Source organism: Mirounga leonina, unplaced genomic scaffold, assembly GCF_011800145.1.
Source record: "Mirounga leonina isolate KUSES-001 unplaced genomic scaffold, KU_Mleo_1.0 Mir_125, whole genome shotgun sequence".
Taxonomy (NCBI): Eukaryota; Metazoa; Chordata; class Mammalia; order Carnivora; family Phocidae; genus Mirounga; species Mirounga leonina.
Genome location: NW_023270305.1, coordinates 40,750,969 through 40,771,149, shown reverse-complemented (window position 1 = coordinate 40,771,149; position 20,181 = coordinate 40,750,969). Strand labels below are relative to the sequence as shown.

Sequence of the window (20,181 nt, the reverse complement as noted above, 5' to 3'; positions counted from 1 at the left end):
TTTCTTTCTTTCTTTCTTTCTTTCTTTCTTTCTTTCTTTCTTTCTTTCTTTCTTTCTTTCTTTCTTTCTTTCTTTCTTTTTCTTTCCTTTCTTTCTTTCTTCTTTCCTTTCTTTCATCAGAAACATCTGGCCTTGGCTTGGCACCATTACAGGATAAACTTGCTGCTCTTTGCACAGCCGTGGTCCTCCCAGGAGAAGTCTGTGAAGGCATTATTATTAATGAGGTCACTGATGGTAGTTACCTGGCTTTCCCAGGACGGGCACACCTGTGCCCCAGGTTAGGGCACTCAGCTGACCACCATATATAGTGGGTCCTGCCAGGGACTCAGCCTGTGGTTTGGGGAAGCTTCTCCAAGGCTTGATTTCCTCATCGAAGACTTGAGGTGACACTGGCAAAGGAATAATGCAAAAATAAATTCTTTTGAGACGAAGTTGTAAGCCTGTGTCAGCATCTAGGGCCACTGGAAGGTTGTGCGTGTGGCTACATTTAGATGATGGCTCTTCCCTCTGGTTTGACCTCTTACAGACTTCTTTGAGCTTCTTGGGCCCTCTGACCATGTGTAGTGGGTAGACCAGGGCCTAGTTAGGGCCTTGCCCTTTTTTCTTCCTATGTTTTCAAATGGAAGTATAATATACACAGGAAACGGAAAACACCCGGTAACCAGCACCCAGATCCAGTAACAGATCATTAGCAACACAAAGTGTAATCCCTATCCCACCTTCTGTCAGTAGAGATCTGTTTCTGTGCTTCATATGAATGGACTCATAAGGTATGTCCCCTTTTGTGTCTGGCTTCTTTTGCCCAACTTTATTTTGTGAGATTCATCTATGTATGAATGGCTGTATGTGGTGGTAGGTGGTGCCTTCCTCCTTCCTTCTTTTTTTAAAGATTTTATTTATTTGTGAGAGAGAGAGTGAGAGACACAAGCAGGGGGAGCAGCAGGGGGAGTGGTAGAGGGAGAAGCAGCTCCCCGCTGAGCAAGGAGACCGATGTCGGGCTCCATCCCAGGACCCTGGGATCATGACCTGAGTGGAAAGCAGACACTTAACCGACTGAGCCACCCAGGCATCCCTAGGTGGTGCCTTCTTAATTGCTGTGGAGAGTATCCCTGCCCCTGTACCCCAACCTGTTTTGACTGGTCAGATTAAAGCACACGAGACCAGTCAAAGCCCTTCAAGAGGGTATGGTCTTTCCTAAAATTTCTTTTGAGGAAGTTAGGTTGGAGCCCTGGAGCCTTTGCCTAATGTCTGTATACATGACCTGATTATATCTTTGGGACAAGGACCCAAGCTCTAGGAAAGCTGAAATTCAGTCAGTTGGTCTGCTCAGGGCCGGGAAGAAGCTAAAAGGTAGGAATTAGCTACTTCTGGAGAGAAGGTTCTGGGTCTTTGATAAGAAATACACAAAGCCTGGGGAAAGAGTCCAGCAGCGCTTCAGGGTGTCCCTGTGTCCTTGGCCCTGACACTTACATGCTTGTGGAGTTGCTTTCTTACCCGATTTGTTCGCTTGAATTCCATCTTCTGTTCAGGATGATGTGTCCTGTAGGGATGACTGATGAGCATTTGCTTGATCCTGTATTAGTTCTTTTGTCACCTTACTAAAAGGATTAGGTGATAGAGCTCCCCTTTCAGTGAAAGGGACAGGCACGAACACACTTAGACTAAGGATAGTTCACTGGAGCTGAGAGCCAAGCTCTGAGCTCCCTGACAGTCCAGGCAAAAAGGACAGCTGTCCTAGAGTCAGGGGTTTGACTTTGATTGGCCTGTAGCAGGAAACAGTGACTCTGGGCAGCCAGACTCTCTCCTGGCGCCAAACCCTACAGGGAATTAACGGGTCAGTAAACAACACAGCAACTTTACATAGTGAGGTGATCTTGATGATCCTTCCTTCCCATGATCCCGTGATGATAAGTGGTCAGTTGAAATCAGACGAATCTGAAGACATTACAGTCTTCTGAATTCTGGTCCTGGAATTCATAATGTCTTTCCAAGATCTCGGCCCACATCTTCTGAGCCCTTTCACACAATACCCCTACTCTTTAGGTCACCATGTATCCACTGACATGTATGTTGGATGTATATGTTCTTAGCCCAGAACACAGTCTCCCCTGCCTGCCAGTCTCATGGGCCATGTACCCCTGTAACTCTTCCATGGACCACCTCGCATTGTGTTTGCCTTTGTTATCTACTGAGATCCATCCCTCCATTCAATTTAGAGACATTCATTGGGTCTATAATATGAGTTGAGTTATGTGCTATCTTGTAAAGTCCTAGAGAACAAGAATCTTGTTCTTAAAAAAATTATTTCTGTGTGTGTGTGTATAATGTACAATTCAGTGGTGTTAAGTACGTTTACATTGTTGTACAACCATCATTACTATCCATTTCTAGAAGTGATTTATTTATTATTTATTTGAGAGCAAGAGAGCAAGAGCAAACGCAAAGCACGAACGGGGAGTGGGAGAGGAGCAGAGAGAGAGAGAGACTCTTAAGCAGGCTCCATGCACAGTGCGGAGCCTGACAAGGGGCTCAATCTCACGACCCTGAGACCATGACCTGAGCTGAAATGAAGAGTCAGGTGCTTAACTGATTGAGCCACCCAGGAGCCCCCAGAATTGATTTCTTTTAAAATCATGTTCCTGTTCACTGTAGTGCTTTGCATATAATTGGTTTTCAATGAAGGCTCTACAATGGGAGAAGCTGGGGTTGCAGCAATGGCCGAGATTCTGGGGTTGAATGCTACAAATCTTACAGGTGTTGAAATTTGAAGTTTCCTCCACACTTTTCTTTGAAACCCCTTAAAATATTCAAGGTAGGATTTGTAGTACTTTATATAACCAACTGTCAAAACTGGAACATTGTTCTCTTCTGGATCTGAATAGTTTGATCAGGACCATTTTCCCTCTCGGACCGGACAGGGTGGCCTTAGGATCTAGGCAGTGGCCACGAGCCATTCAGTTGGGATTGGCCTGTAAGATGACATGGGTCCTTGTGGACCAGCAGGAGGACTGTCCTTTCTTGTTTTTGACAGTATGGGAAGGTGTCTGGGGGATCCAGATTGTAGCCTCAACTGTGTGACCTTGGTTTAGGCTGTACCCTGGCCTCGGTTTTTCTGAGGTCCCTTTCTGGTTACTTCCAGGCCTTTGTTTTCAGGGCTTCCCCATCCATACCTGGCTGGGGCTGTGTCTGCCCCACCCCAGGCCACTGCACACTTTGAGGTGGATCCTCTGAGGGTGACCTGCTGTCTCCATTCTTTGCATAACTTCCCTCCTTCTAATGCTAGTCTGGGGGAAAATGTGGACATTTAGATGTGGGCATGGACTTCTCATTTTATTCCACAAAGAGGATGGGGTTGATTTCTCTTTCAAACTTCTCCTGCTTGTACTCACAGTTCTGTAGAGGAAACAGGCTTGTTGGGCTGGTGTGTTAGGGGAAGAAAGAAACTGACCAAAATTGCCCAATGAGGAAGTTCTAATCTCGAGATTGCTAAAGAGATGTCATTTAAAACTGCTATCTCTTTCTCTTTCATACACATGCTTGCCTCCAGGCAGGCAAGTGGACTTCTAATACCTCAGCCCGGCTTTGCTTCCAGCCTGCCTGTTTCCCAGCTTGGAAAGTGCCCCCCCTTTCTCCCTGATGGGGTTTTAAAGAGAAACATCCCAGTATGATAGGCCACACACCCACCACAGAAAGAGAAGGAGCAATTTGGGGAAACCGCCTCTGTTTTGTTAACCCTGGATGTGACTAGAATAGGATTAAGAAATGTCCTTGACCCTCTGAGGGTGCCGCTAGGAGACAAAGAGAAGGGGTCGAGAGAGCTTTATGTTCCCCAGTTATGCCGGTGACTGCTGTGTGGGGCTATCTGTCCCGTTTTACAGCGAGGAGACTGGATCTCAGTCAGAGTCACTCAGTGTGGTGGTCACACACCTGTGTAGGTGTTACAGCCAGGATTCCGATACCGATTTCCTGACGCCACAGTCTGCGCCGGACTGTCACTAGCTGTAAAACGAGGGTTGGTCTGAACCTGCTTTGATAGTTTCCAATGACCTAAATGTTCCCAACAAGGACAGGGTTTAATCTTTTTAATTCCCAGCCCCCTGGATCAACACAGGATTATTTCACACTTAGCCTAATGTCCTAACTGCTGACTTTCAGAGACTCCAGGTAGAAAAGTGGTAAAAGTGACCTTAGGCAATGTTGACCAGAGCCTAGCCCACCATTATCCCATTTACTGGCATGGGGGATACTAGGTCCAGGAGAGGGGAAGATGTTTGAGCACCCAGGGCTAAAGGTATCAAGTTGGTCAGTCTGGAATGGCTCTTTGGGATTCTTCGTGTTTTTTTTAAAAAGCTCCTCATGTCAGTCATGCTGATGTGCAGCCAAGTTTGGGAACTCTTATCCCAAGTGGCAGAATGGAGACTAGACGGAAGTTACCAGAAAGTAGATTTATCTCAGATTGAGGACAAATTTTCTAACAACTAGAGCTGACCAATGGTGATAGCTAACTAAGCAACTTCAGAGTACTGAGCGTGGGTGCCTGGGTGGCTCAGTAGGTTAAGCGACTGCCTTCAGCTCAGGTCATGATCCTGGAGTCCCAGGATCGAGTCCCACATCAGACTCCCCGCTCAGTGGGGAGTCTGCTTCTCCCTCCGACCCTCTCCCCTCTCATGCTCTCTCTCTCTCTCTCTCAAATAAATAAAATCTTTAAAAAAAAAAAAGAGTACTGAGCATGTCATGGTTAGAAGCATTCAGACCTAGGGCTGATGGACCATTGGGGTGAGAGAGGCAAACTGGACATACTCGAATGCTATCTGCAGTGGGATTTTGAACGTGATATTCCAAGGGCATTTTTAAGGGTATTTATTAGTTGCAGTCGTACTCCCTTGCCTACATTTATCTCTTAAATGACTTTGTCCCATGACTTTGGGTCTGGCGCTCCCTCCCTCTGGCTGCACCATGGGTGAAAGTTGGCAGGATTATGCGAAGTGCATTCACTTCCTTCCCAGTCTAGGAAAATCGTCTTTGTACAGAGGCTGCTTCTTGTTTCTGGCTTCTGCTTCCCTTGGCCACCCTTCACCCAACACAGCAGTGCCAGCCAAGGCTGGGTGGGCCCTGCGGTGTGTTTAGGAAGCCGTGACATTAGGCGATTAAACAGTCCTTCCCTCAGATCTGTACCTCTGAAACAAATAATGCAATATATGTTAAGAAAAAAAAAAAGAAGAAGAAGAAGAAGAAGGTAGCGGGAGGGGAAGAATGAAGCAGGGGAAATCGGAGGGGTAGACGAACCATGAGAGACGATGGACTCTGAAAAACAAACTGAGGGTTCTAGAGGGGAGGGGGGTGGGAGGATGGGTTAGCCTGGTGGTGGGTATTGAGGAGGGCACATTCTGCATGGAGCACTGGGTGTTATGCACAAACAATGAATCATGGAACACTACATCTAAAACTAATGATGTAATATATGGGGATTAACATAAGAAAAAAAAAAACAGTCCTTCCCTAATAAACTCAGGGTGGCCACATCATACTGTGAAAGAAGGGAAGTTTGGGCCAAGGTGCTCTGGTTGCATTTTTCAAAGTTGTCCCATATCCTTTCTCTTAGTCTCATGTGTTAGAGAGGAAATCAAGGCGCTGAGTATTCATCCAAGAAACCATAGGGCAGAGAGTGCCCACCCACACCAGGAGGGCCCACGGGACAGGTGGAGGGAAGGTTGTGGTCCCAAGCGCCCAGTTGGAATCCCAGCTCTGCCCCTCCCCATCAAGTGGCTTGTAAAGCAGGGATCTAGAAGTTTTACAAAAGGACAATGGAGATGAAGTCAATAAAGTCATAGGATGGCGTCTGGCAGGTAAGAAATATTTAGCTACTGTAACAGTCACCATGATTGTTTTCATCTGTCACTGAACACTAAAAGATGATTGTACTCTATTGGGGAAAAGGCGACATGACTTGAAATAAGGCTGTGTACTTGTCAGAGTCTCTGCGGGTTAAGGATGAGAAGTATCGACTGGAATTCTAACCAGCCTGTTGAAGCTTAAGCATCAGAGTTGAACTAGGAATGGCCGCCGTGGAATTGTGGCCAGTGCGCCTTTGCTCCTTGGTGTACATGACCTCACAGTCCAAGAAGTGGCCAGGCGTCCTGTTAATAACGCAGTGCAGGCGCTGTTCTCCTGGCCTTCTTTGTAACAACACCCAGAGCCATCCATGGTGGGGGGGTGGGGGGCCGGGAGTGGGTGGCCAGGAGGCTTCTGGCACTCGACTTCTCTCTTTGGGAAAGTAGTAATATGGGAGCTCCAACTTGCTCATGTGTCGAACTCATGACAACGTTCAGAGACGTGTCTGCTGCCCCTGCCGCCCTCTGATCTGCCAGACAAGCCCCAAGGGCCACACGCTCTGTTCTTGGCCCTTCGTGTCGACATCGGGGGATGACTGGAATAGAAGATGGCTTTTTAGTGGGCATAGGCAGCCTGAGTGCACTGCGGGGCCATTTGGCCTGTTGTCGAGCAGAAGAGGGGCATTCATCTAGCAGAGTGGACGAGCCGGGACTGCTGCCCAATCCAGTCCAGTCCCAGCTTGGCCCGTTACATCTCTGACTGGCATGTTGCCTTCCCCCTCTCAGTAGAATGGAGATAACACTACCTGCCTCATAGGATTGTTGTGAGGATTCAATGAATTAATGGATGTAAGACCTTGAGAACAGTGTCCGTGCCACGTAAGGGCTTACTGTTATTACCGTTGCCCACCAGGGCATCTCAGGCTGTTCTCGGACATGGCCTGGCCTTGGTCTCTGTTCTGGGGGCCCTGGATTTTGTACATTAGCATCATAAGCCATGAGGCAGTGTTCCTGGGCCAACCCAGGTGTCACTGGATCGGGAGCCAAGAGGCTTCTGGGGTGATTAAAGTTGCCCTGGGCTCAGGGTCGCCAGAGATTGGCCTCCCACCAATAGGGAGGAGCCTTGTCTGGTGTTGGGCTGAAGCTGTACCCTTTTACCCCCGGGGAGCCTCAAACCTCATTGTGAGGGAGGCCAGGCCTCCTCAGGAGCACTCCGGCTCTCCAGTATTCTAGGAGACCCAGCTTGTGGTGGGGGCTGGTGTCCACACAGCCCTGAGAGGCTGGGGCAGATGATGCGCTCAAGGCAGGTGAGCTGCCCGCGGCCCGAGGTCAGGAAACAGAATGGACTGGGTTCTTCCTGATTTGTTTTTAGTAAACGCTGGCCACAGATGAGTTCTGGGAAACCGTCACTTACGCAAATTTGAAAGCCCGCATGACAAACCGGGTCCCTTTGTTGGCTGGGTCCGGACAGGAGAAGTGGCCAAAGGCCTTTACCATTCTCCACGCCCACCCTGTTCTTTCCCACGCTGTGCGTGCGAGGGTCGCGTCTCAGTGTTGTGTTTGAACCACATGGCAGTTGTGGAGTCGGGTGGGCTGACTCACCAGGGACTCTCCTTTGCCTCCTTTGCAGCTGTTTTCAGCATTTTACTCCAGACTCCGATCTTTGACCTTTGGGGAATCTAGAAGAATGATCAAAGATGAGTCCTGAGCAGGATATTTGAAATGACCCAAGGAAGGCCAATCTCCTTATTCTACAGGGGCAGAAAGAGACCCAAAGAGGAGGATGTGCCCTAGATCCCAAAGGGAGGTAGGCTACAGCCTGGAATAGAGGAAAACGTGAGTGAGGGGACCGTCTCTGTTGACCAAACTGGGTTTGTTCTTTTCTTAAAGAATTAAGCACCTTGTGCCCTTCCTCTGGTTAAAAAAAAAAAAAAATTCAAGAAGCCCTGTCAAAAAAGGCTGGAAAATATAACAGGCTATACTACTAACGAGCACATTTATCTGGGAACTCTAATTATTAAAAAACATGTGCTTCTTTGTCAAAGTTGAGCAAGGGCAGGGGGCAGGCAGGAACTTCCTTGTTTCCCACAGGAATAGGAGGGGCGGTGGTCATCAGCCAGGCTTTGGCCCTGGGGACCCGGCCATTGCAGCGCTGGGAAGAGCAGGGCTGCTTGAAGTCCCGCAGCTGCGAGGACCGTGACTCTCACCCCTTGAGGGGATAGCTGGGGCCTGGCCCGACATTCCTGATTCTGTCTCCACCCCTGCCCTTCCGTGGCCAGCAGCGTCACCTGTCCTGGACAGCGCTGCCGAGAACGGGGATGTTGTGGAAACTCGTGTGCCTCCTGGGAGGGATTTCTGTCAGGCCTCCTCCTGAGAGGAGAAAACTGGGAATATCCACAGCCACGGCAGACGGGGGCTTCCAAGAAGGAAACTGTGTGAGAGGGACTCCTGGTGCTTCTTTGGTGGTGAATCTGGGGAAAGTTCGTGTAAATTTATGTTGGAAACAAGGTCAGTGAACTAACTAGGGAGAGCTGGCTCTGCCTCTGAGGAGAGGCGAGCTTGCATGCGGTTTACGTGGAGGCCCTCTTCTGTGGCAGCACGTGCCAGGGATGCAGGGGTGAACAGATACACACGGTTCTTCTTGCCCTCGGTGCTTATTATAATTTGGACACTAAGAGATACATATTGTGGGTGGTGTTGGGAAGGGAAAAGTTTGAGTTCTTGGAATAATGGGAGGCCGGACTGTTTCAATAGAAGGCTGAGAGGTCTGGAGAGGGCTGAAGAGATGGGCAGATGGGATAAAGGCTGTAGGACCCATGTATGGGTTCCAGGGCAGGGAAGGACCGAACCAAGGGTAGGGTTTGCGCGAGGGAGTCCAGAGGCGTCCAGTGAGCTTAGGAGGTGGGGAGAGGCCAGATTTTGTGGGGCCTTGGAAGTATTTTAGGTTTGGTTCTAATGGGAAGCCACTGAAAGGTTTCTTTAAGCAGGGGAATGGTTAGAGTCTGGCTGGGGGTAGAAAATGGATGGAACAGATAAAGGCAGAATTGGGGATTGTGTAAGTGAGGCAAGAGGTGCTGGCTGCTTGGCCCAGGGTGGGGGATAATAGGATTGCCATGACTGGCCTCAAGGTGTGTGGGGAACAAGGAGGGTCAGTAATGAATGCCAGTTCCCAGAATGTTGTCAGAGACCCTTAAACTCAACCTTTCTGGAAAGAACTCTTCCTCTTCCCTAATGTGCCTTTCCCCTCATCTTTACCACTCTTCAGAAATAGTTAAACCTATTTTCCTCGTTTTATCTGGCAGTTTAGTTCTTTTTTTTTAAATATCTTGTCAAATAGATTCCAATTACATGGCCCTTAATAACAACCTTCTGTACATAACAGGTTTTATTCTTTTGAAGGGCTCAGGGATGTTCCATGACATAGATGTGTACCACACTGATTTACTGCCGGTCTCTAACTCTTGTTTCCCCCCCCACCCTTTTACCCTTTTGCAGGTTGACCAGTATCTCTACCACATGCGTCTTTCTGATGAGAACCTTCTGGAGATCTCTAAGCGGTTCCGCAAGGAGATGGAGAAGGGGCTTGGAGTCACCACCCACCCCACTGCTTCAGTGAAAATGCTGCCCACCTTCGTGAGGTCTACTCCGGATGGGACAGGTGCTGCCCCGGGCTGGGGGGTGGTGCGGCTCAGGGTGCCCCATTGCCGGGGGTAGATTTGGGTGGCTTTTTGTTCAGGGACTGTAAGAACAATGTATCAGCAAAGGTTCTCTGGTTTCACGCCTCAGAAACCAGCCCTGGCTAGGTGAAGCACACGGGAAATTTAACAAAGTCGACAGGGAGGGGTACACAGGAAAACTGGGAGGCAGGCAGCCGTGGCAATCAAGGTTGAAGCAAGTGTTTGTCAGCCCTACCAAGGCATTGCTGCCGGCTCTTTGTTATCCGACCCATTATGTGTGTGCTGAGGCAGGCTGATCGGCTGAGTTTGGGAGCTCCCAGTCCCACCGAGATTGCACACAGACATGGTGATGAAGAACAACTGTGTTTGAGATGGTCACAGGCGGAGGCCGGGCAGTCACTCTACGTGGCACATTCCACAGCCTTGCTGGAAACAGCATGGTACAGATTGTCCTGTGTGTTTCTGGAACTCCGTGAAAAAAAGAGCACTTGAAGTCCACATACGCTTGGGAGAACGTGAAGAGCCGCAGTGCATGTCTAGGGATTAAAGGCTCTGAGGGTGCACACAAGAACCTGTCACGCTTTGTTTCATCCCCTTACTTGGATACAGACCCTGTATTTCACGATGCACCACCCAGCAGGTGATTTAATCAAACCAGAGTAAAGGGTGGTGGTGGAGATGGAAGTGGGAAGGTAGGTTGGGCTGGAGGGCCTTGCACGCACACCCAGAACAGTGGGTCTGTCTTCAGTAAGCGCAGGGGAGTAACAGAGTTTTCAAGGGGTGTGGGCAGAACTGTCTGGGTAACACACATCAGCAGCAGTGTCTGCCCTGTGCGACAGAGTGATGGGGCGGCTGGTAGAGACAGGGTGAGGCCCAGTGGGATGTGCTGGGCAGTGACAGGAGTCAGAGGGGATGCTAGGATGTTGAGCCCTGATGCCGAGGGGTGGCGGCATCCTCCAAGAAGGGACGGAACGCAATTGTGTCAGCACATTCACATCCTTGGTCATCCTTGTGTCATTTAACCCTTGCAGTTACTGTTCACTGGTAGACGTGAGGTACCTGTTGGGGCGGGGAGGGGCGAGCAGTGTGGGTCAGCCACCCGCATGTGGATGGTGGGGCAAGAGCCCCAGGGGCAGCCGCCCAGGCAGGGGAGGAGCCAGCAAACACAGACTTCCCGACCCGAGGGAGGAGAGAGCACCAAGATACCGCTGGGGAGGGCACAGGGCGAGGGCTTGTTCATGCGCCCTGTGCCTTCAGAGGTCCCATCACATCTGGCTCCTTGAGGCTAACCCGCCTGAGAGCCTCCGGGGACCTGCTTTGTCTAATGAGACTTTGGACCTTCCTACAATTTGGAACATAAGTATGTTTGCCCTGGGACTCAGCCTGGACCCAGCACCGAGCGTGTGGCCTGGTTCAGGATTGCTCTGAGTGTGTGTCTCAGCCCTGCAGTGAGTTCCCTGAGGCGAGCGGCCGCCTCCGATCGCTGGGTATCCCTCATATGCCCTCCACATTGGCACTGTTTACTGTACCTACCACTCCCTCTGACTGGCGGCCACACCCGCTTCTACTGTTTTTATTTGACATTCTCATAAATTTACTAGCTCCTTAAGGCCAGGGACATTGTTTTATTTCAGGCATCAGCACCAGGCAAGTACCCCAAGTGTCTACTACATTTTTATGGTCTAAGAGCTTTTCTGAGCACCTATGTGCAGTAACTCATTTACTTTTCATAAAACCTGATAAGGGAAGTACCAATTTTATCTACATTTAAAAAAAAGAATTTTTTTTTAAGGGGAGGAATTTGAAGCTTGGATGGTCAAATTCTTGCCTAAGGTCACACGGCTAATGAGAGGCTGAGTCAGGATTCAAACTCATGTATGCCAAAGGTCAGGCATCAAGACCGCACCCGACCCATTATGTGTGTGCGTGCACGCGTGAGCCTGTGCCCTCAGCATCAGAGCACATGGTCTGAGCGCAGCTGCAAGCGTTTGAAATGTGGGGCTGGGTGTCTGGCTTCAGTAGGTGAATACATTTGTTGAGAACTAGGCATGGGGCCAGCTTTTCACATTCTCACTGCCTTCCTGAGATTGGAGCCCTGGACGCCCCCCTTTGCCTCTTAGAGTTTGCACTGATTACTGTGCTGTGTGGTCATTGAATTTTCTTCTGTGACCTCAGGCTGGGGTCCTGGGATCCTGTCTGCGTCCCAGGGTGGAACCACAAGGAGCACTTAGCCTCTGTGAATGTGAGTTGCCTGGACTGAGGTGGGAGCCGGAGGCCGACTCCTGCAGCCTTCTGGGGCAGAGGGGTCTGGGGCAAGACTTTTTGCTTGATCTCCTTTGCACACAGACACAGGGAGATTTTGCATGACGTTGGTGATACACAGAGTACCTCTTTATAATGTCAAATCCTAGAGGGTAACTGGGGATGGTATGTGAAAGGAATAATGTGTACTGGAATGCTTTATTCCCTTAAGCAGAGCAAGTGCCCCAAGTGTAGGAACCCCAGCCCTCAGCCCCTTCATTTCTCCGTTGCTGGGGTCCTTGGGCCAGCAACTCACCCTAGCTCTCTGGGACGCAGTGTGTTCTCCTTTGTACAATGAAGAGGTGGGTCTGGGAGTCCCAATCTGTTCTGCATGTGTACTAGAACCAGTGTGCTGCTTATTTATGCACAAAAAAAATTCTTTGAAATACTGTGATGGAGGCATAGTCCTTAAGGTCCATCAGTTGGGCACCGGTCAATTCATGCAGAAAACGGTCCTCTGCAACCCATTATAAAGCACGAGATAGATTTACCTACATTCATACGCTGTAAACTCCTGTATATATATGTAGCTACAGGTATATAAAGTCTCAAGGACACACACTGAACTATTAGTAGTGGTTTTCCTGGTACATGAGGTTGGCAATGACTAGTAAAGTGGAAGGTATACGTATATGGCAACTCAGTAATACTACCTCGGGCTATATTGTAACTAGAGCAGATTCCCTTATGAACCAAGGAGGCCTGTTCAAGAATGTTCATAACATTGTTGCTTATAATGACAGAATATTGGAAACCGTTTATGGACTATCCCTGTGGAGGGATACTATGCAGCGTGTTACATGAATGTGTGTATATTAATATGGATACATCTTAAAAACAATGTGTGAAACATTGGGGAAGGACTGGTACCTCCTAGTAGCTGGATGTAACTTAAAATCACTCAAACAATGCTGTGCATTGCTTATGGGCATACACACATCGTAAAATTTATTAGGATCTAAACTGGAATATATATCCAAGATGAATGATAGGAATTGCTCTTGGAAAATTAAGAAAGGAAACTGAACTTGGGGAGGGGAGTATGAGGGGATGTAATTTAAAATGGTCAATATCAAGGCTTTCAATTTTATATTTTGTTAGTTGTTAGCCTGGGTTCTTTGCTGCTACTGGGGGTTATGTGTCTCTCCCACAGAAGGCTAGGGGTCTTTGCTCAAGTGATGCCTTTTCCACGAGTACCTTCCTCAGCCCATTCCTTTCCAGCATTTCTTCTTGAATCTGGGAAATTAAATCTCGGATCTAAATCTCTGATATAGAGTGACTTAATCTTTAAATCAGTGGCTTTCTAACTTTTCTGGACTGCATGCTTACACCAAGAAACACCCATGTATAAATATTTATATACAGCTGAAACAAGTTTCAGGGACCAATGTCTATTCTTGCATGTGGTTCAGTCAGATATATTGCTGTCTGTTCATTTTCAGAAGCTGCTGGTCAAGAGCCACTGAGTTTTTTTCCAGCTTGCCCTGTGAACGCTGCTGCCTTAAAAGCTCCTCACCCAGTTTTGTCCTAGATGGGCATTTGTAAAATCGGCTTCTTCTTGGTGGGGATGGGAGGTGGTTTCAGGGCAGTGTCGGGAGGGGTGAGGATCAGAATGCTAGGTTAAATGGGGTTGAATTCAAACTGTGTGCTTAGGAGCAGTTCATGTACACCCTGATCCTCAGTTTCCTCATTTGTAAAAAGAGGAACCATTAAGGGGCTGGAGGCCCAAGAATTAAGGGAAAAGCAAATATGTGCCCTTCTCATGTGTTCTGTAAACACAGTCCTGTGATAACCACAAGTCACCTCGGCAAGAGCCACGGCCAGCACCAAGTTCACTGAGAGAGGACGAGTAAGCCTTCCAGGTCCTTCCTTTTGGAGGGAGTGGCTGTGAGGGTTCATCCCCATCCCCAGAGGCCCTGCGTTTTGGAGCGAGGACCAGGTTCCAACTCTTGTTTCGATGGGTTCCAGCTGTCTAATGGTAATGAAAATCCTGGTAGAAAGTGTGGGAGGGACTTCAGGAAGCTTCAGGCCGTCCATTTATGACGGAGGCCTCCATTACACTGAAGGAAAATGAACCTTCAAATCTTGGTTTGCAGTCTGTGAGCAGGAAGGGAATGTCAGTGGACACAGAGCCCATGGCCGCTGATTCTAAAATAGCCACACTTCATAGATTGTGTGGACCATCTGTGCACAGAAATGTAGTCGGCACAGATAAAAATGAAATATATGTAGATGGGCCAAGAATTTCAGACGGCTGGGGTGCCTGCCTGGCTCCGTCAGTTGAGCGTCTGCCTTTGGCTCGGGTGGTGATCTCAGGGTCCTGGGATCGAGCCCTGCGTCGGGCTCCTTGCTCGGCGGGAAGTCTGCTTCTCCCTCTCCCCCACCTGCTGGTGCTCTGTTGCTCTCCCCCCCTCAAATAAATAACATCTTAAAAAATATACCATTAAGCATATCAGATGGCTGTCATTCGGGGTATATAAAAAAAATCTTCCCCCTTTCTCTGCCTCCCCCACCCCCTCAGTTTCAAAAAGTTGAAAGAATTGTATAACGGACATCCACATACAGACTATCCAGATTCTTCTACATTGATATGTTACTAAATTTGCTTTACCACACTCCTCCATCCTTCTACCCATCAGTGCATCTTGTTTTATGTGATGCATTTGCAAAGTAAATTACAGAAATCAGTTTATTTCAACCCCAAAATTTCAGTATGCACATTACTAACTAGATTTCAATATTTGTTTTCTTTTTAATATAAAATTGACATACAGTGAGATGACAAATTATAAGTATCATCCGATGAGTTGACAAATAACGTACAGTTTTAATACAGTGTATATATTTAATACAACCCCCATCAAGAGAGAACGCATTACCTCCAGCCCAGAAAGTTCCCTTGTGCCCCTTCCCAGGCAATCCCTGACCGCCAGAAGCAATCACTTTTAAATTTTCCATGTGTATGAGTTTTGCCTGTTGAACAACGTTCCGCAAATCTAGTCATAGGGTATTTACTCTTTATGCAAGGCTTCATCTATCCATTATACTGTGAGCTTTATCCAGGTTGTGTATATCGGTAGTTCGCTCCTTTTGGTTGCTGATTTCATGGTATGTTTGGAAGCCTATATGAGGTGCATATTGATGGACACTTGGGCTGTTTCCAGTTTTCACCCATTAGGACTAAAGCTGCTTTAGACATTTTTGCACAAGCCTCTTCATGGACTCATGCATTCATTTTCTTGGGTAAAAACTAGGAGTGGAATTTCTAGGTCATAAAGTTTGGTGTGTATTTTATTATAAGAAACTGCCAGACTTTTTTCCAAAGTGATTGAACCATTCCGTTTTATATTTTACACTCCCACCAACAGTGTGAGAGTGCCGCTTGCCCCTTATCCTCACCGATATTTTTGTCTGTACCCTTCCTCTACCTTCGTCTGGGTTTTTGCGGTGCAGAGTTGAATAAAGAAAGCATTTGTTTCTATCTGCCAGGAACCCCTCCTTCTCTGACCTCTCCGTAGGCAGCCCTGCCCTAAGGCATGGCTGTGTGTCTGATCGTGGTGCCCGCTCCAGCCGCAGCCCCATCAGCGGGCCTACCACATATGTCACAGGGACCCATCCGGCTCTCAGAGGACAGAACAGTTCTATCCGAAGAGTAAACGCAGGAATAATTGGCACTATTTAATGAGCACCCACGATGTCTATGCTAGGCGATTTACATAAATAATCTGTTTTTTTCCCCACGCAAACTTTTTTTTTTTTTTAAAGATTTTATTTATTTATTTGACAGAGAGAGAGATAGTGAGAGCAGGAACACAAGCAGGGAGAGTGGGAGAGGGAGAAGCAGGCTTCCTGCTGAGCAGGGAGCCCGATGCGGGGCTCGATCCCAGGACCCAGGGGTTATGACCTGAGCCGAAGGCAGACGCTTAATGACTGAGCCACCTAGGCGCCCCCCCCCCCCCCCAAACTCTTTGAGACCTTCCAGTGTAAAAGTAAGGCAGCTGAGGCCAAAGGAAGTGGGTGATTGCCAAGGTCACACAAGGCCAGTGAATGGCAGAGGTGAAGAGTTGAAAAGTTTAAGGATTTAAGCAGAGGGAGTCCTAACTCCATGGCTATAACATTCGTAATTTACATCCACTCGTGTTGCTGAACGAAAGTTTCTAGAGCAAATTGGATTATCACCTTTTAAATATATCACAGATAGGGGTTTGCCTGGTACCATTAAAATAAGAAGCTCAAGTACAACCCAACTGAGAATCTACTAATATTCCAGTTGCAATTTCCACTTTACAAATAAAGTATCTTTGTGGTGTCTTTATCTCAACAAGATTGTTTAGATATAAAGATGCCTATTGTAAGGCCCAGTGAGTTGAAGGCTTTGCTGTATTGATCATTTGATACTTCCCCACTTCTCTTGAATTGTGGATTATTTTCACAGGTGAGTATATCTATACCATCTAGGCAGGCTGAACTCCCAAGAGAGCAGGGGATGATGATGATGATGATGATGATGATGATGGTGATGATGGTGATAATGACAAACTGTAGGTTTATTAAATGCCAACTGCCGTGCTGAGCACTGTCTTTGAGCAATGTCATTAATTCTGACAGTGACCCAGGGGTAGGCACTCTGAACCCCATTTTATAGAAAAACTAGATTTGTTTGATTAGGCATCTTGCCCGAAGTCACATGGTGAGCCAATGGAAGTGCTTGATTTTAAGCCCACCTGTTGGCTGTCAATGCCTGGGTGCTTAGCCATACCACGAAAGGTGCATTTTGGGTTTCTCTGCCACCCGCTCAGCCCCTCTGCCCCCTGTTAGCACAGTGCATTCATTCTTTGGCTAGTAACTCAGGCCTGTCTCTTCGGTTTGGTTCCACAGAGTCCCCACCAAGGCTGGTCCTCTGTGGGGAAGCAGTATGCTTAAAAATGCCTTGTGCCCCACCTTGGAAGAATGAAAATTGTCCTGGGGGAGATAAGGCTTTACACAGATCAAATGATTACAGAATGGTACCCAGTCATATCATGTAAGCACACAATGTAAAGAGAGACTGGGCTGCTAGGGTTGCGCAGAGGCTAGTAAAACCCAAAAGGAGCCCTTATTTTGGTTGCTCAGCATTCTATCTGTTAACAGGCGTGCAGTGGAGATAGATCAATAACCAGCACACAAGCAAGTTAGTGGATTTATATGACACCGACAGTATAAACCAAAGATTGTATTGATAAGTGGCTTCCTTATAGTAGTAGCTAGAGTTTATTAAACATTTACATGTACCCGGCATTGTGCCAAACACCTTACACACTCATTGCATTGAATCTTGGCGGGACACTGTGTGTGTGTGTGTGTGTGTGTGTGCGTGCGTGCGCGTGCACACTCGTGTTTGTGTCCCCGAGCCGTGGGGAGTGGAGGGGAGGTGCTGGCTAGAGAGGTCATTACTATTCCCTTTTAACAGATGATGAAACTGGACATTTCTAGTAACTTACCTGAAATGGTACGGCCGATTCATACTGAAACAGGATTTGAACTCCCGGTAGGCCTGCCTGAAACTCTGAACACACCCAATGGATTGAAACATGTTTTAATCCTCTGAAGAGTGGTTTCACATCTGTGGAGCGAATGTAAACACTTCTGTGATTGGCACATATTTTGAGCTTAAACACTTCTTGAGTATCAAAACACTGGGATGGTGCTTTCCGATGGTGTTCTGGGAGCTTTGGGGGCACTTAACAATGTGTTAATTGTGCTCCAGCCCCCTTCTTTCAGTGGGAGCAGCTCTGTTTTTCTCTAGTTTTATATTTTGGCATTTGGCATCCTATTGCTTAAAATGATTAGAAGGCCAACGTCGTAGAAGATCCGATTACCCCGTTCCTTGACTGTATTAGATACTAGCATTAACTGTGATTTGATACCTTTAATGACATGGAGTTACTTTATTTCTGAGCTACTGAGTGGAGACCAGCATTGTATTCTAATGGAGTAGCTGGGATCTTGGAGCTTAAAAAGAGGCCACCAGACGTGGCGGTGGCGAGCGATCCCAAGTACACGGGAAATACGTGCCTCAAAGCCTGTGTCTGCCAAAGGTAGTTTTGCTGGATTACCTATCCAGGACCTGCAGATTTCTCTTTTGAGTCCTCTTATTTGGAGTCCATGCCATACAATCTTAGAGCAGTCTCTTGCAGTGTGCTAGCTAGCACGCATTGGAAAACTAAAGGATAAACAAGGTCTCCAACCCAGAGCTACTCTGGGGAGGAAGACTGGAATGTTCGGTGCAGTCATCTGGGGCCCCTGGAAATGTCCCTGCTGTGGCAGGGCAGGCAGGAGCTAGTCCCTTTGGGGGCACTGAATTATTAAAGGGCCACTTAGGAACTGGATGGGATAGTAGGGTATGTGTCTTTGACCTACCTCAAAGTTCGAGGCTCCATGCCTCTGGCATTAGGTGATGAGCGGTGATGTCCTTATGGTTGGATCTAACATGGCTCTGGGGTGACCAGCCATCCTGGTGTGCCTGGAACTCTCTAACTTTAAAGCACTGAGAGTCCCATGTTGGTCTTGGGCAAACTGGGGTGGCTGACCACCATACATGGCCCTAGAGCCCAGGGCTTCGTCACTGCTTGGCCCGACTATCTCGCAGCGTCCTCCTCACCAGCGCCCCTGGCACTAGACTCATCATCCACAGTGCTACTAAAGCCCTCTTGAAAACAAAGCTGACCCTGTGCTTAAAATCCAGAGTCCTTGGCATGGACATTTGCTACATGCAGGTAGCGTGTTGTAGGAGCCCTACGTTGCAGCCACTCCTGAACACGCCATGAACCTCCATACCCGTATATATGTCCCCTTCTCCCTGTCTGGCAACTTCATACCAGCATTCAGACCTGGCTAGAACTCTTCCTTGTCCGAGCAAAACCAGTCATTCCTTCTATCATGGGCTCGCCACTGTGCATCTAAGTGCTCCCTTTCTCACCGTCTGGTCAGGGACTGGGTTTGCATACAGCAGCAGTTAGCCGAGAAGCTCTTAGTACTATGTTCGGTGCTCAGTGTTGAAATAGCTGATTGCAGAATGCGAAATATTTTGTTGGCAGGTCCTAGAATAGATTCTGTGTTTGACTCTTTAAAATAGTGATTTTTTTAAAAAACATTTTCTTTAGTAGTGGACCCCATTCCCAACTTTAAACAGAATGAAATCTTATGTAGAACCCCATTATCTAAGACAGTAACGGTAAGGGAAAGATATAAAATTGGAAGTGAGGAGGTGGGAGGTGAGGTTGTGCCTTAACTGGCCTTCCTTAACTCAAGAATAGCAGACCTTGCCACCTGCAAGGATCCCCAGAACTCCGGGAACGCTGAATAAAAGCCTCTTGTTCAAAAAGAGGCTCCTAGAGCCTGTTCTGAAAAAGTTCTGGGGCGGGGGGGCCGGGCCCTGGCTCCAACCTTGAACAGGCAGGGCGCTGCCCCTTTTGAAAGTAGTTGCCTTTGACGAAGGGCACTGCTGCCTCAACACACAAAACCAGACCCAACCTGTTTGTAAGTCACTCTTTGAGCTCCAAGTACCGGATGGAAGGAACAGGTGGTGAGCTATTTTAATTAGTGGCAAGTACCTAATGATTGAAAATAGATCCTGCTAGAAAATCCAACTGGCCCTTGCCTCTCCTTCCTCAAAAATTGCGTGGACCTTGCCAGGTGCAGGCCACTTACTTCTGCGTTATTAACAATGCTGAAGTTACGGCCTGCTCAGACCCATTACTGATGTCTCATCGACGAACCTTGTGGTGACTGTCATGTTCAGGCGGCCCATCTAATGCCATTCTAGTCCTCCTCAGCCTTTCCCTGAGACAGGTGAATTCCCAGAAGCAATTGAAACCCTTTTATCTTGCTGACCTTATGTATTTGATAAGAGCCTCACCAAAAGTGGGCAGAATGGTAGTCCAGGATGGGAAATGAGTCAGCAAACACACTCTGCCAGACAGAACAACTTGGATCTTAACTGTTGGGCAATTTGATGGAAGGTAGCATGACCTAATGCACCTCTTGCCTGTTCCTCTTAACTGTGGGCCAGCAGTGCTGGGTTGAGTCATTGCTTTCTTGTAGAAGAGGGTTGGTACCCCTTCTCTTGTCTGGTTTTGGGGGGGGGATGCTTTTAATGAGGAGGACCTTTGGCAGAGAGGGCTTGGTGGGAACAGAGGTTCCATGTGATTGTGGGAGATGGCAGCGATTCGTGGCTACCAAAAAAGACTATCAACAAGCTTTAAAGGTCCTGGGCTCCTGGGGGAGGAGGGCATGTCACCTCCATCCAGTGGATGTGTGTCTGCCACCACCCACTCATGTCTCAGAGCGCTTGGCCATCCAGTAGGCCTGGGGGAGGGAGGGACGGACTGCAG

General features: G+C 48.0%; 1 protein-coding gene across 3 annotated transcripts in view; it reads left to right on the top strand.

Annotated features, from left to right (window-relative positions):
* Nucleotides 1-20,181, top strand: part of HK2 (hexokinase 2) — a 63,117-nt gene that overhangs the window by 10,333 nt on the left and 32,603 nt on the right. The window contains exons 2-3 of one of the 3 annotated variants that reach the window (XM_035001212.1): nt 7,462-7,667; nt 9,327-9,489. In XM_035001212.1, the coding sequence (XP_034857103.1) occupies nt 9,348-9,489 (142 nt within the window). In that variant the 5' untranslated portion in view covers nt 7,462-7,667; nt 9,327-9,347. Of the gene's footprint in view, nt 1-7,461; nt 7,668-7,990; nt 8,340-9,326; nt 9,490-20,181 lie in introns of those variants that run through there. The other 2 variants (XM_035001213.1, XM_035001211.1) reach the window with 2 other exon arrangements.